This window comes from Phaenicophaeus curvirostris, chromosome 11 (genome assembly GCF_032191515.1).
Source record: "Phaenicophaeus curvirostris isolate KB17595 chromosome 11, BPBGC_Pcur_1.0, whole genome shotgun sequence".
In the NCBI taxonomy this organism is placed as follows: domain Eukaryota; kingdom Metazoa; phylum Chordata; class Aves; order Cuculiformes; family Cuculidae; genus Phaenicophaeus; species Phaenicophaeus curvirostris.
In genome coordinates this window covers 22813291-22829777 of record NC_091402.1, presented here as the reverse complement: position 1 = coordinate 22829777, position 16487 = coordinate 22813291, and the positions used below count along the sequence as shown (strand labels likewise).

Here is a 16487-nt window from a genome sequence, read left to right as displayed (position 1 = left end):
GGCTGGCGTACCTACCTGAAGTGGAAGACTGCAGAAATCACTAACTGGGAGGTCTAACAGGGCTGGGGAAAGGAAGGTGCAGCAGCAGCAGCCTCAGGGATCCCTACCTGCATCCCACAGACGCGCACGCCCAGGGTGGCAGAAGTACTCTCTTTACATTTCTTCATCTGCCGAGCAGCCTTCTCCTCAGACGCATCATCTCCGTGCTGTCTGGTCCCCATCTTCAGATCAAGTATACAGGGAAACCTGAAGCTATGTACCACGTTCTCCAGCAGCAGGAACTCTGGGAGACATGTCAAGGAGAGCTCATGGGTCAGAGACACCACTGGCCCACAGAGAGGGGCTTGGGCCAGCATTAAGACAGGGTCAGCAACGAAGAAGAGCCACAGAACAAACTGTTTAGGAGGGAAGGGAAGGACAAAACCCCCAGGAGTGGTGCCCAGGCTTTGACACCTGGTAGAAGGAATCAGCCTGGGAAGGGGAATTGATCAACAGTAAGCAAGGAGCAGGGGGAGCGGCTGAGCAGAATGCTGGCCTCAGGGCAGACAGAGGATGCCAGTAAGAATTGCCGACATGGTAAAGAGAGCCTGAAGTCTAATCGAATCAGCAATTTAACGACATGGACAAACAATACAATCCCCAGGGACCGAAAACTCAAGTAATGGCATAGCACTGCAGCTGTTGGCCTGCCCAGAACAGCCACATCACACAACGCCTGGGAGGAACAGGAGAGGCTACAAAGGCAGGAAACAGCGCAGTGAAGGTGCCTGCAATCACCAGCACACACAATGGGCAACCCCTCCGTTAGGGCACAGTGCTGAGAACAGACCCAAGACGATCAATGCAGGAGCTTGTTCCAAAGGGGAAAAAAAACAACTCTAATGCTTGCCCCAAGGAGCCCTGCAGGGCAGGGTTCAACGTGTCACGCTGAAACAGCAGCCAGGGCACAGCTTGATTAAGCCTGCAAGGAAGTAGAACATTTAGAAAAATCTATCACCAAGCATGTTTAATTGTGAAAGACGAACTTCATAAAAATAAGGAAGTGTAACTAAAAAGAACAGAAGAACCAAAAAAGAATTCATTCTCTGCAAATGGTGCAAGCTTAAAGCACACAATTGAGATTAGCATAAGGGAAGCCCGCACAGTTAAAACAATGAACACAGCTATTGAAAGTAAGGGTGTTTCTACGTGAGGAAAACAGAATCAGGTTCCAGCAGGAGAAACAACAAAACCCCACAAGCTGGCAAATTCAAGACAAAAGCATGAGTCATTTGTCAAGGCAAAGAAAACGGAAGGACCAGAAAAGAAAGGAAACCTGGAATCTAGCCAGAAATATGGCTTCTCTGAGCACCAGTGTCAGGCATTAGCGTCACTGTATGGGATGCAGAAAGTAAAAAGAAACACATAATACAGATTTGTTTGTGTGAATGATGGGAAAGCCAAAGGAAATAAGCTGCCTCAGGCACAACCAGGTAGGCCAGTGCAGCAGCACAGCCCAACGCACTGTTCTGCTTCGCAAAGGATACTGTAGACATGTTGGTCCTTTAACTCCGCACGCATGCGGCTCAGCTGCCGCCTATGACAGCGCAGGCTCCAGGGATTATATCTGATCTCTTCAGAGCTCAGACCACTGTTCCCATCCAACATCTGAAACGGAACATCTGAATGGAGGTGCAAGTTCATCTGAGGACTCCTTGTATCCTGGACGTTGCTGGTGTAAAGACAGAACAGACATGCCTGTTAGAATCCATATGTTCTTCAGATACTTACAGCTGCTATACCCTCTTTTTGCATGTGACCATCTCCTGCTCCTTCCCCCACTGCACACTTCACACAACGCAAACCTTCGCCACACCAAAGCCTTGCTAACACCCTGGGCCACAGACCCACGCTCCAGGGTCTGGTATAACGTCCCTTCTAGGTTGGACTGTAATTGAGTGAGTGAGCAGGAACATTTGTTTCTCAGGGAGCTCCAGCTGGTGTGAGAAGGCAGAGACCTGTACTCAGAGCACCCCTGAAGAAACCTCAGGGAGTGTTTCAATCTGCTCTGCATGTTTTGGTTCCACATCCAACAAACTGCCAAGGGGTATCCCGTGTCAGAAGCACTTCAGATGGATGAGTTTGTCCTGAACCCAGCAAAACTGACAGTTTGCAGTGTCACAGTGTGCTGGGCTAGCAAGTGTGAGACAGCCTGCTGAGAGTCTAGAAGTGGAAAATGCTCTCAACAGAACGGACACCAGAGCTGAAAGGGGAGGAGAGGTTTCCCCACAACATGTTGTCACTGAGCCCTCAAAGTTTTACCTTTCAGTGCTGCCACTGGCCAGGCTGGGTCTTTCCTCCCTGTGCTCAGCACCGCTGCTTGATCTGTGAAGGCTCCGACGTGAGTGCCTACGTCGTGGCTGGTCCCACTCTGGGAGATCATCCTGCTCCAGAGCCTCGTTCTCCGTGCAGGGAGAGGCCATCGAGTTCACATATCCTTCCTTGTTCCGTTCATTACAGATGGATATGACACCTGCCAGAAAGAAGTGCCATATTGCCTCTGTTTCCCAGAGAGAATACACAACCACAAGCACCAACAGGAGAGAGGAAAAAGTAGCTCATGGAGCAGCAAAGCAAATCCAGAGCAATGAAAGGAGGCTTAAGACTACAAGAACCCAAACGCTGTTAGCGCAGCACAGAGGAGAAACCCCCCTGCCCCCCAGCAGCGCCTGAGCCAACTGAGTCACTACCTGAGCCAGCAGCAGTGGGGGCAGCTCTGTCACCCACAGGAAATCAAGGACAAAAAGCACAGCTGGGGGGCTGGGATTATTTCCTGCCATTCAGTCTTGCAGCAAACATTGTCAAACTGGAGAAAGTCAAGCACAGGCTACCAAGATGCTGAGGGGGGCAAAGCATACGAGCTATGGACCTAGTTCATTTGGTTAAGTATCTGTGTCCTGCAGAAGTGGACCACAAGGATGATCTGAGGGCTGGAGCACCCCCCATACAAGAGTTGAGGCTGTTCAGCCCGGAGAAGAGAAGGCTGCGGGGAGACCTTAGAGAGGGCTCCAGGTAGGTAAGGTGACACTGCCTCGGGCCCTTCTGGCTACATCCGGATCAGCTTCTCAAGACCCCCAGCAGATGGTGGCCCCAGCTGCCCGTGAAGCACCATTCCCCCAGTGCCGTATGGTGACAGAGCAGAAGAGGCAACAGCAACACTGAATTCCCCAGGCAGCCACCTGCCAGCACCACCATCCTGAACACGAGCACATGGCAAAAAACATCTCTGGTTTTTGAAAGCTACAGATGAGCCGCCACCCTCCTACAACAATGATGACACTGTAAAATTCTGTTCCTTCAAGGCAGCTGGGAACAAGGCTTCACCTCAGCACTGGGAGAAGAAATGGTTCCTGCTTCTGCAGCTTTCTGATACGGGTCCATAAAAGAAATGGGATGAGGAAGCAATAAATTACAGGACTGGTATGTGCATGTGCTCAGTATATGATCTACCTTCATTTGCCCAAGGTCAAGGCTGTAACTGACAATAACTTGGTAGTAAAATTAATTCAGTTACACATCCATAAGCTTAAGCTTCAGAGTACAGCTGTCACGCTGCACATTCCCTGTATAGGGAGAGGAATATGTTTAACTTTGTGTGCCTACAACAAAGACTTCCTCCTTCCCCGAGTTCTCCTATCAAATTGCTAGCCTGCAGAAGAGAAAGAATTAAAAACCACAAATAGAATTACACCAAGAGACTGCACTAGATCAGCAGCTCCAGGAAAAGGAGAGGGTGGGTTCTTGAAGGATGTAACTGCATTCTACAATGATGGCAGGCCTCACCTTTGTACTCTGGGGTGAACTCCTTCATTTCAGGGGGCAGAGACTCATAGAAACGTTGTTCTCTAGTAATGAGGGGCTTGCACAGAGTGTTGTCATCATAGCGCATCAAGCTGTTGTGGCCGCCCACCTGGTGTTCAAAAGGCTTCAACAGGACCTCCCAGGATCGAGGGCTTTTCTGGCCACTCCTGCCCGCTTCCATGGTTTGATACACACATTGCCTTGGGCAGCAGTTGCGCTCTTGAAGCACGGGGAGAGACAGGTGGGCTGGAGCTCAGCAGTGGTCAGGCAGCCACACTGGGGAGATCCCAGTGGTCTGCTTCTTCATCAGGATCTGAAAAAGCAAAGGAGATTCCTGTGAATGGACGATCACTTGCATTCACTCCATATTTCCTGGGAAAAGCTGTCAGTATTTATTTATATCTGTAACAGCTCCTCCTCTGTTCTCTGTTTACAACCCCCTTATCCAGCTGGTTCCTCCCCACCTCTTGTGTCTCACAGACAAAAACATGGATTCGGAGGCAGCCTCACCTAGAGCTTCTCCAGTAGGGTTGACATGAGACAGAGGAAGGAGAAGAGATGAATGTTTTAAGCTTCCCATCTTTAGAAAATAGTTTTCTCCCTTTAGTTCATTTTGTCAGCAAGGGTATGTGATCACAGAGCACGAACAGTCAGCTACAGCACAATTAAAACCAAGTCCACGCCTGCAGGCCGAAGAAGGGACAGGGCCCAGGCTGTTCCTCATCTGGCCACGGGATGTCTCCACCGCTATGCTCAGTGCCAGGCACCCTCCCCTCCAATTCCATCACCTAAGAGATGCAGCTCAGGAGATTTGAAAGGTGGGATGATACTTCAGAACGTGTTTTACCCCATCTAACTCAAAAACTACCCGCAACAGGACAACATTTCTCTCTCCCTGCCCACGTGTTCCTGCTCGCTCCCATGCACTGGATTTTGGGGTAGTACCTTGTACGTTCATTTGAGTTGAATCATCTCACTGATCCGCTGGAAAACACTTCCTTTTGTGGTTACGTGACCACACGACTACATTCAGTGTAAGGGGAACAATGTGAATGAACATTCAGTTGGCTTCTAAAGTGGGGACCAGGGAACAGGAGGGGAAAAAGAAACCCAACACCACTACAGATGGTCCTTCTCTGTAGCAACTCGTATCAAAGTCTCTTCGAGTTATTCCTCAACATCCATCTCCTGAACGCCCTCAGACCAAGTCGTATCACAAAGACAAACACTTACTGTGATTTCTCTCCTTTCTGTTATTTGCTTTAATAGGAGGAAATCTCAGCAGAAGTTTGTTTTCATCAATATACATTTTAGTTTGGTTGAATAGTAGTGTCCAAACAACCACGGTGTCAGTATCTGCAGCAGATCAGCACTTCACCGATTTCAGGTGAACGCTTTACAGACTTAAATATCCCCTTGCTGACACAGCTTTGTCTTGCATTCGGTTTCTCTTATTTTGCCAGTGACTAAAGCAGAGTTGTCAGTTACTCCAGACAACACAGGGGATGAACTTAACTTCACACCTTTCTGTAGTTTATACTTCATTGGGCAACAGAAATAAGAGAATCCTCTGCGTAATAACAGAAGCTGTCAGGAGCAAAGGACGCGAATACAAAACCCCAGTATACCCAGTGAGAGGGCTGCAGCATTTTACTAATGGGCACCTGGAAACTGCTTCTTGTGAGCTGGACTTGTTAGCAAAGAGAAGCAGCAGCTCACATCTGTGCTGAAAAGCACAGTGTCTTCTGCTCATGCTGGACTGGGTGACCCAACTTCTACAGAAAGAAAACTCAGTCCGAAAAAAAAGCATCTCCTGCTGCACTGCAAAACCAACTTCCCAGCACAAAGCCAACCCACAGGCCTGTGAGCTGTCTAATCAGCAGAAAACGGAGATGACCCCTGGGACCTGGGCAGAGAACACAAATCTCCAAGAACCTGTGGCAGCACTGAGGATGTAACCAGAAACATTTGGCCAGCCTGGTATCCAGGAAGCAACCTGGATACCATTCCTACCCTACTGGAGCACACGGCTTTGAATCCCGAGCCTTCCCCCGTGGCCGAGCCTTGAACTACTCCCAAATGCAGCCCTTTTCCGACACGCTGCCCTTGCCTGGGCTAGTGCAGCTCTTCAGATCAAGGCCAGAGAGCACAGTATGACCCACACACAGATATCAAAAGCACAACAGGAAAGCTGAAGCATTCCACCCTACGTCATGAGCTGAACAAGAGTATGCATCCTTCACCAATGCACTCCCTACCTCAACCAACAGGGCGACGCGTATGCACAAGGGAAAAGCCTGATCTACCTTGAGAGGCCTCAACTGAACTCACAGAAAGGAATACAAGGAAAAGACAATTAAGGTTGCACCATGAGTCTGTCCTTAGGCAAGCTCTATGTTTTGATGCCTAGAGATCTGCAGGAATCTTTGGTGCTGTATATATATATCACACTCATGGCAAAGCTTCAGCTCTGCTGCCAGTAGCCTGTCAGACCAGGAATCTTCTCTTCCTAAGAAAGAAGCGGAAGCTGAGACTACAGCTCTTTCTGAAGACATGGAGGCTGGGCTGTGTGTTTTTGGCTATGGCTGAGATGCCTAAACCACTCATTAGAACCACTACCAAGAGCTGGGGTTAACAAAGACTTTTTTCTTAGTGATCAGATTCACAGGAATTTCATAGGCCCTTCTGCTTTACCTACCCATAAAACCAGTATGTTCACAAGAGGGAGGAGGAACTGAATTCCCTATAGGGATCTCAACCCAAGGCCCAGGCAGCGGTAATTCCCTTTGTTTTTTTTTAACGCCAAGCCTCAGTACATAACACATAGTGAAGCTCTGCCACGTTTGGCAGCAGAGAAAACCAGGCTTTCTGCAGCATTTTGTGAACATCTGCCACACAGCTGTCTGCAGGTAAGGGTAACAACAAAGCCAGGGCTCAAACAATCTCTTCCTACTCACATTCCTGCTCGGCCTGACACTGGAAAAGCTGACACTACTGCAATAACATCAGGCTAGAGAGGGGGAGAAGGCTGCACCTAACACGGATGACATAAGCTGATTTAACTCCCTTGCTGCTCTTTTCTCCAGGCTTCCCCTTCTTCACTAGAGAAAGGCAGCGTGTTGGCAGGAAAGCAGAGGCTGCCTGGGGACCTGTCAGTCCTTGTCACCGCTATCAGCATCACTGTGAAGGGGAGGCTGGAGGAAGGTCCTGTCGCGGTTGAGTCATCACCACTCTTTCCTCTCCGGCAGGCAGGGAGGTGCAAGAGCTGAGGGAGAGGGAGCCAAGCTACTGGATCCTGCTGCCCCTTGGCACAAACATACCCCACCTCAGTAGTGAAGGGCAACTTCCTTCTCTCTCCAGAAGCACTGGCTTCAGCCCAAGCCTCAGAGCTTCAGCAGCACAACCCAATCAAACGGGTACAGTAATAGCAGGTTGCTTTATCAGTAGCAGCCCAGAGATTTTCTTCCAAGTTTGTGCCTAGGAGAGCAGGGTCATTCAGTATCAGCTTTGCACTTGATAGGAGAGTTGAGAACACAGCACGTGTTCTTTCTAGAGAAAGGCTTGGGGGAGATCGATGCTTGTGAAGCCTCATTGCTCAGCTTTCTGTGAGCCAATTTCTGGCTTCTCTTCATCTCATTTACAAAGACGAAAATAAGTCCCTGCAATATATGGGTTATTTTTAAAACTATTTTGAGGGAAACGCTGCTGTTCAGCACAGCTCTCGGATCCAAAAATTAGAAAGGAACCTACTTTCAGCAGTCACAAGTCACAAGGAACCAACCTAACCCACTACAAGAAGACATTTCTTGAATTCACCCTAGTGAACAGCAGCAAACAGCAGCCCTGGCATCCACAGGACCAGGGAAAGGAAAAACATTCACATCATTGCAAAGGCTTGGCTCAAAGACTGACTTGGAAAGAATTTGTAACTCAACTTCTAGACTGAATTAGCAGAAGGAACAATTTCCTTCATAATCTTACATTTAAAATTTTCCCTAACACTGGTAATGAAGCAGACCTGCTCTTTAGCCACAGACCCTGGCCTCCTCCCTGAGTGAGGCTTAAATAAGCCAGCCACATCTGTAAGGAAGTCCTGTAGGGACTGCAAGGTCATTCAGGTAACACCATCCAAATGCATCCCCCATAGGAAGATGAGGAAATGACTATGAGTGCAGCATGTCATAAACATGCTCTTGAAATTAAAATCCCGAGAGTTTAAAACACCTCTCTTATGGACTCAAGTCAGCAAAGCAAGGCCCACAGCACTGGGCGCGTGGCTGCAGCAGGGCTGCATCCAGCCAGAGGTGCACCGGCTCCATGCTCCTCCCCTCCCCTTTAGACATCTCTTTTTGGCACAGAATTGGGTACATGTGGGCGCAAAAGCAGCTGCTCACCCGACCCCCATCAGCACATGTTGGGGGGTCTTGCCACGTGTCTTTCGAGAGGGGTCTGCCCAGGCAGTCCGGCACGGGGGAGCAGTACCTGCTGCTGCAGAACTGCCCCCTCGCTGAACCGGGCACCGCAGACAAGCTGGCACCACTAAAGATGACATCCCACCTCATGACTTCCACCTCCCTTGACACCCCTCCCTCCTCCCATTTCTTTATTCAAGCCAAAACGCTGAATAGCCTGTTTATTACAAGCACAAGGAAGAGTAAGTTCAGAAATAATGTAATCTCACGTCAGCTGAAGGCAGCAAATTCTACCACCTCAACAGCATCTGAAGGTGGGACAGATGAGCAGGTAAATGCATCCTGCGGATTTGCTGACACAGAGTGAGTCAGAGCTGGCGATGCTTGTGCTGAACCAGAGGACAGACACACCACGTCGCTGGCAGAGAAAATGAAGGTGTGTTCTTGTGGTACCGTGCACACAGCTCAGCCAGGCAGATGGCACTGGGGGACTGTGCACCACACAGATTAGAATTCACATTAGTGGCAGTCTCAGGTCTGTGTCACAACAGGGGCGAAGAGAAACACAGGCACTTCCTACCTAAGTTCTTGCCTTACATTACACTGGTTAAAAATGCCCCAGAAGTCCTTGGAGGTGTCAAGGCCAGAGCCAAGAAGTCAGTTTCTTGTTAATCTTTTTTTTTTTTTTGGGGGGGGGCAGGGGGGGTATACAGCAAGGCCTCCAGCCCTCTCAGTGAAATGATAGCATCAAAATAAATACATCAAAAGCTTGGCCTGCACAAGAAAACAGTGCATGTCAATACGTTATATTCATCCAGTACATTGTCTCTGGTTTGGTAAAACAGATTTTGGGGACAAAACAACTGCTTGTCTAGTTTGCTCTTTAGTGATCCTCCATAATGAAAACGAGTCCCTTCAAATGCTCAGTTTTTAAAAAAAACACCTAATATGTTCAGATTTCTTTGGGCACTGATTGTGCCAAATCAGTCTGTAATCCCTCCTGCCATTATTTCTCCAGCCCCTGGTTACACAGGCAATCCTTTGGCAGCTGCAGCAGCACAAGCAGCATCTTCCCACTCCGCGTTGCTGTGTCTGTACAACTGTTCACAACCTCACCATGAACCAAATTAGGGAACTGATAGCAGTTAAAAATAAACCAGCTCTTTGTTTGGGTTTTTTCAAGGATTACTTTGCAACCCAGGTTAGATCCCCAGCCCATTGTGCAGCTGTACAAACAGTTGTATCTGCACGAGGTGCCTGAATTGCTGATGGTTATCCTCACGCCTAAAGCCAATGTTTGCATTCCTGGCTCATCTCTTGTTCCAGGGCTGCTGCAGAACAGGGTTACTTACTAAACTAAACACGTAGGATACTTTATTGCTGCAGCTCACAACCGCATGGAGGGTCTCTTTAATGAGACAAAATGAGGTCACGCTGACGAGTATCCTACAAGCAAGGCATGGCTACTGAGCTCCCTTGAGCTGCTGCTTGTCCTAAATTATATGTCATTTTTGCAGTCTGCACGCCAAAATAAATAAAAATTCCATGACTAACAGAGTCATTGATGCGAATGAAAAGCTTTGGGCCAAGTTCTGAAACAAAACTCTCCTAGAAATTGCATAACCATTAACTATCTTGGTGATCTTCCATTAAAAAGCTCAAGCCTACATGATGTGCAGTTTCCCACCAATCTGAAGACTGGGATGTTCAAGGACCAGACAGCACATCAGCAGTTTGGGCAACTCTTCAATCACAGCTGAATTCTCATTTTAATACAGAAATACAAAAATAAAGATGGAACACCAGCATGTGCTTTAGAAATGTCCATGAGAGAAACAAACAGAAGGGTCTTTTCGCCAATTACCAGCTCAGATACTGCCTGAAACAAAACCAATTCAGAATACCTCCTATTTGGTGGCCGACTGGCAACCTGCTGGAAAGGACTTGGCTCTCAGTTCTCTGCTTTCAGCTGGTTGACAGGTACCCACATCACAGCGACACCATTCTGTAATGCCTTCTCATTGAAAAGGGCACAAAAGACTGAATAACCATTAAGATTTGACTTCTGGAACAGGGTAGGAGGCACATTAATGAAACAGCTTCAGGAAACACAATTTAACAGTTCCTGTTGTGTCTGAAGGCAAGAATCTCAAGTCTCCAAGCCATTCAGGAGCCTTGTTTTGTAGACATCAAATCCATCCATGAGGACACAGAAAATTAACAAAACTGGTATTCGGCAAATCCTTTGCTCCTTAATATGCATCTCAGCGCACAGCTCCACAGCAGCTTAAATAAATCTAAGTCAGCACTCTCCAAACCAACCCATCCTCTCGCCTGAGTCAGCACTAGCATTCACTCAATCCTGCTCAGAAACCTGGCAGAAAAGTTAACTCAGGAAAAAAAGAAGTTGTTTTTGCCAATGTGGCTTCCTGAACTGGTTTAGTGCCAGTGCCCAATGAAAGCAAAAGAGGAGACATCCCCAGCAGGGCAAGGACAGGCAGAGGAGTAGCAGTGCCAGTTTCATTGAGCTTCAACTGCCCTGCAACCCTGCACTCAGGGAACAGTCTCACCCTGCCTTTAAAGGGACACAAGCTGCTGCTCCCAGCAGAAAGATCGCTCGAGTTGTTCACCTCTCTCCTGACATCTTATTTAGACCAGCATCAGCACTCTTACAGCCAGATTAGGTACCTGACCTGGTAGGAAGGTAAAACAGCAACATATAAAGCAAACAAGAAAGCTTTCAGGTCCCTAAAAGATCAGACCATGAGGTTCAACAACCCACCTGTCATCAAAAGAAGGGAGAAGGTGGGAACCTGTGGCAAAAGGTACAGAAAGGAAAGGATAAAGCTCAACTTCAAGTGACTGCAAAGCTGCAACCTTACTCAACATAAACAAAACATCACAACAGGAATAAGTAACATTTACACAAAGACTTTTTGTACAAAAGATTTTAATTGTACATTAAAAAAAACCAAAACAGATCTAATTACTCGTGCTTTAATTTTCCATGCTGTGTTGTTAATATTTGAAAAGCCCTGTTTCCTCAAAAATACATCTTTAATTTATCTCAGTGGCATTATTTTCAGAGCAGAAGAGCTACTAAAATTATATAGGGGAGAGTAAGAATCAGCCTGTTGTGATTAACTAGGGCATGGCAAACAGGACCAGCGTGTGCAAGCAGTACTGGGGAGCAAAGCCAGGAGGTACAGCAACAACATCACACAAACAACACTGATTCATAGACAACAAAGAATTCTTAGAAACTGCTGCCTTGCTCATGTGCAAGGCTCTCTTTACCTTGGTTAAACTGTTAGGAAAGTCAGTGCAGAAGTGGTCAACTTCTGAACAACTAAGCTTCTTTGGAAGCAGAGGCTGACCCATCTCAAGGGCTTTGTGTAGGAAAGCACTGCCACGATTACTATGAGGTGATCCATAACCAAACTGGTTTTTAGCAGGTTTTTTGAGTCAAACTCAAAGGTGAAAGCCTCACCTAGTTTCACTGTGGTGACATTAAACATGACACAAAGCTGGAACTAGTGATTTGTCCGCTCACCATGAGAGGAGACCTGGCCATCACAGCTCCAAAAACTGCACATAGCACCACCCCTCATCTGCTGGAGACCCACCACTTTGCCACTTACGATACCTCAATGCTGGTGACATTGAGGGTCCTCGACAAAGAATTTCTTCTTTGTAAGGTACATTTCACGACTTTAACCTCCCTCGTGATCAACATCTTTTAGGAAGCTCTCATCACTGCTTGTAAAACCTAACTCTCAACACAGTGCTGAGCAAACAGGGGATTCCTGGAAGGCCCAGTTTTGCCTCAGAAAAGCAGCAAATTCAATTTATGCTTCTTATCTTGCTGCTCCTTGGAGAACAGCACATTAAAGAACGGTCTGGGCTACTTAGATACACAATTCACTACAAAATTCAGAGTTAAAGCTGTGGCTGCCTCTTGAGTCAGCAGCAAGTTTCCAGCGCTACTGTATTTGGACAATCTTGCAAAAAAAGTAGGCCTTTTCAAAGAAAACAATGTTCATGAGTAAGCACTTCATCTCTGTTGCAACAGATCACTAGAATATCATAAATCAGAAGAATGACGTTTACCTTAATGAATTCTTGACTGCTGACAATTAGCCACTACCATTGGCAGTCTTTCTTGTTAAATATCAAATATACATATTAAAGGATTACTAAAACATGAAGACAATTCAGTAAAGCCATCATTTGGGGTGACATTTAGACACGCGAATTTCTCACAGCTTTCCAATACAAGTAAAACACGGGTGCGACAAAACAAGACAAAGGTAAAACAGCAGCAAAGCTGCAGAGCACTAAGTAGAGCAAATGGTCCCACTGAGATCAAAGCATGCTCCAAGTGCCTCGTGAGTAACAGACGAGTATTTGTGCAGAGTAAGACTCCGTAACACTGTCACAAAAGATTATCAACCCGCATACACACAGCTTCCTTCTGGCAGGTCCACACTGCTTTGCAAACTCGAGGCGGGAGAAGTTTTACAGAGGCCAAGACTCCTGCAGGATTCCCTTACATTTATTTTCTGCTTCCAACAGATGAAATATGGAAAAGGGAGAGGAACTGATCACAAAGATGCAGAGCTTTGCACACGGATTGTTTCACCCCACAAAAGGCGACTGCCCAAAGCCTCTCCAGCTTGTCTCTCCTTTAAGAGGATTATGGATCCTACCCTTGGGAGATCTCTGCTCAGCTACTAGCTCACTGATATCACACATCAATACCGTGTCTTCTCTCTTCATTCTCACCAGCAGAGATGTTAGAACAATTTATGAGGTCACTGCTCAAAGATAAGGACTTTAAATGGAACATCTAATGCAAGCAGGGGACACCACAGCCACTGGCATCCAGTGGGGATTGCTTGGTGGCCGCCACATGCCCAGTGTAGGTCTGCTTATTGCTTCCTGGCTCTAACCCCGCTCCAGCTTATCCGCACTTGCAAGCCACCACCAGCAGACATTTCAAAGAATGAAAACCAGAGAGCACCCTATGCTAACAAAACAGGGCAAGCCTAGTGACTGTGGTTCACAACTCCACAGCTTGTGCACAGACAGCACCAAACCAAAGGGAACATCTCTGCAAGCACCAGTACCAGGTGCATTTCCAAGCAGCAAGGAGCAGCAATGCACTGCAAGAACACAGCGGCACCTCACATGGAGAGTAAGGAGTAGCAGCAAACTCCGTTACATAAATCTTTTGTTTTCACAGACACTGGGAACCAAGAATTTTAAGTCAATTTTTCCCCTATTCTTTGATTTTGCACCTTCTTACAAGATATTTGGACACGTCTGAATGGAGTCTATGAAGCAAGTCCTCAACAATTCCTAGACAGCAGTAACCAAGCATAATTTCCCTTGCCACTTCACTGATGGATGCAATCTATGCTGCCATGCAGGTGAACATAAGCAGGTTGTCATTCATACAGTAACCAAAGTTAAAACGCTTTATCAATTCCACAGTAACAAACTGTAAACACTGGGCATGAAGAGAAACCTTAACAGGTAGGAACACATGGCCAGCAAGGATGCAGAACCTCTGTGGATTGGATCGACAATGAGATTAGACACTGATGCAAGGAAATTCCAATGGATGTAGTCAGTTCCGATTTGGGACAAAAGGTAAGTAAGAAAAAAATAAAATATGTGGCTAGTAGAACAAAAGATCTTCTTGGATGTATCTGGATGAAACAGCCAAAAACTTGAAGCATTCAGATTACGCAGCACAATAGCTTGGTGATATTTAATCAATAACTGCACAGAGAAGCTACAGGGTTAACCACAGCAGCACTGAAGCCAAAAAAGCAAAACCCATGAAGAACGATTACAAAAGCTGTAAATGCAGAGGAGCTCAAATTACATTCCTTAAGTAATTTTGATAAAATAAGAATGTTCTACAGCATTTCAAGAGGGCACTGCCTGAAAGGCAAACATCATAAGCTTGCGGCGAACCTGGATTTTTAGTATCTGTTCTCAACTTTTGAATTACGATGCTTTTAAAACAAAAAAACTAGCTTTGATTAAAAAAATGTCAGTTGCTGCAGATAATTGATTCCCACAGAAACATCCACAACTGGGACAAAACAGAACTTAATTGCTATTTTTAATTCTGCAGTGACAAAAAAATCCTCAGGACAAAAGTTATGCAAGACCACTACCCTCTTTGCTCATAACTGGCACCTTAATTTAGCACGCTACCACACCAGATAGCTCAAACTGAATTCTTAATGCCAAAACCTACCACTGACTGCGCAAAGCAGGGATAGTAATAACTGGAAGGAAAAACATTCCAAAGCAAGTATCACGTACTGACTTTCGCAACTACAGCTTCCTGGGCACAAGGAGATGAACCCGAGCCTACCCAACTCTAAGGAAATGGTATTCTTTCCAGATAGGTAATTCTGAAAAGATCATCAGGCGCTCCCTGGTATTTTAGTGACACTGAGGAGAAATCAAGGTACACAGGAGATCTGGACTGACAGAAAACCTCCAGCTCACCTTTTATACTAGAAAGGGGGTCAAACCCCAAGAGGCTGAGCCTGCTGAAAAGGAAATTCCGCTCTGGGCAACTGGTTTTTTTTCTTTACAAAGTTCTCAGCATTTCACATGCATCCTCCACGGCAGGTGAAGCCAGGTAAGACTAAAATCTCCACAACTGCCATGCACTGTGCGCAACTGCAGTTCACTGTCTGTCAGACACGTGCACAACTGAAAGAAAAGAAAACAGGGTAATCGTGAAGAACATTCATGTCAATACCCAACCCCCCACGGGGCAAGACTGATAAACTCCAACCAGTCAGCCTCTTAAGGCCTGCCTTCCGTCTATTCTTACCATATTGTGGCAAAGAACAACATTCAGGAGGAAAACAAAGACTGATTAAGAGCCTATTTTCAGGAGCTCTCGTCCTGCAGTGTGGAAGGAGCTCTCGTCCTGCAGTGTGGAAGGAGCTCTCTATCAATCACCAGGTCACCCTCCTCTGACTCCACTTAATCTTCAGAATTCCCTGATGTGCTTGAATTTATACTCTACCCATTCAGACCATAACATCCCGACTTGCATACAAGGATATTGTGGGAGACAGCATCAAAACACTCAGTGAAGTTAAACTAAATGGCCTCTAGTGCTCCTCTTCACCCACAAATCAGATTATTTGATCACAGAAGACAACAAGGTGGGATAGGCACAACTTACCTTTGGCAAAATCCATGCTGACTGTTCCCAGTCATTCTTGCCTATGCCCAGAAAGGTGTGCCAAATGAACCTGACAAGGCTGACAAGCCTGTGGGTCCCTGGATTATCCTTTGGGCCTCTTTTGAAAAAAAGTTCAATATTTGCCTTTGACAAGGGATCAGAAACATCCCAGAATCTCTGTGACTTTTCAAAGATGACTAAGACTGGCACCACTAAGACACAGCCAACTCAGCACCTTTGGGTGCAGACCAATCAGGTCCCATGGACTTACAGGGCTCAAATTCTTTGAAGTCATCCTTTACTCTGTTATCATTCGCTTCCGATTGCTGTTTCTTCTTTGAACCCTGCCTCCAAAAACAAGGGCCCAGGAGACCTCACCAACTGAGAACTTGGGCATAAAGAGCACAGCATACTACAACCAAGTCTGTGCCAACCATCACTCACTCAGCAGAGTCTTTGTTGAGCCTTTTACTGCTGATGCAGAGGTAAGAGCTACCTCATTATTACCAGGGATGTTGTAATAAGCACTGTCCTGAGAGGAAGTAGCCGTTTCCACAATTCAGAGACAAAATGCAGCCTAACACAGCTGAGTTTGTTCTGTCTGTATTCCAGGTTGCCAAAGAAACCACAGGTCTCTCTGCAGAATCTCAAGCCAACTTGCTGGAGAGTTGCATGACCCCATTTCTAAAAACATTTGGCAATAAAGCCTCCCTCTCACTGTCGGCCAGGCTGACTGAATTCAGCAAAGGGAAGGCAGCTCTGCAAAGAGCAAACCTTGGCCTTCCTGAAAACTCCTAAGAAGGTTTCATGGTGAAGCTACTTTTCAGCTTTAATTAAGAAGAAAAACCTGGATGATGGAATAAGGAACTAAGATTTTTAGATGCCAACTAGCCAGATTGCCCTATGTATAGAAACTGAGACGCTCCATAATTTCATTTTTTTTACATGCATAAATACCTCAATGTCTCAAATGAGGGGGAACAGCAGGAGAGGATTCAAAGCTGTTCTAA

General features: G+C 46.5%; 1 protein-coding gene across 1 annotated transcript in view; it reads right to left on the bottom strand.

The window, feature by feature from the left end:
- Window positions 1-16487, bottom strand: part of IP6K1 (inositol hexakisphosphate kinase 1) — a 31029-nt gene that overhangs the window by 2110 nt on the left and 12432 nt on the right. Inside the window, exons 3-6 of the mRNA XM_069865619.1 lie at window positions 3823-4153; window positions 2302-2512; window positions 1527-1711; window positions 108-283 (exon numbers count right to left, since the gene is read on the bottom strand). Of these exons, the coding sequence (XP_069721720.1) occupies window positions 108-283; window positions 1527-1711; window positions 2302-2512; window positions 3823-4021 (771 nt within the window). The 5' untranslated portion in view covers window positions 4022-4153. The remainder of the gene's footprint in view (window positions 1-107; window positions 284-1526; window positions 1712-2301; window positions 2513-3822; window positions 4154-16487) is intronic.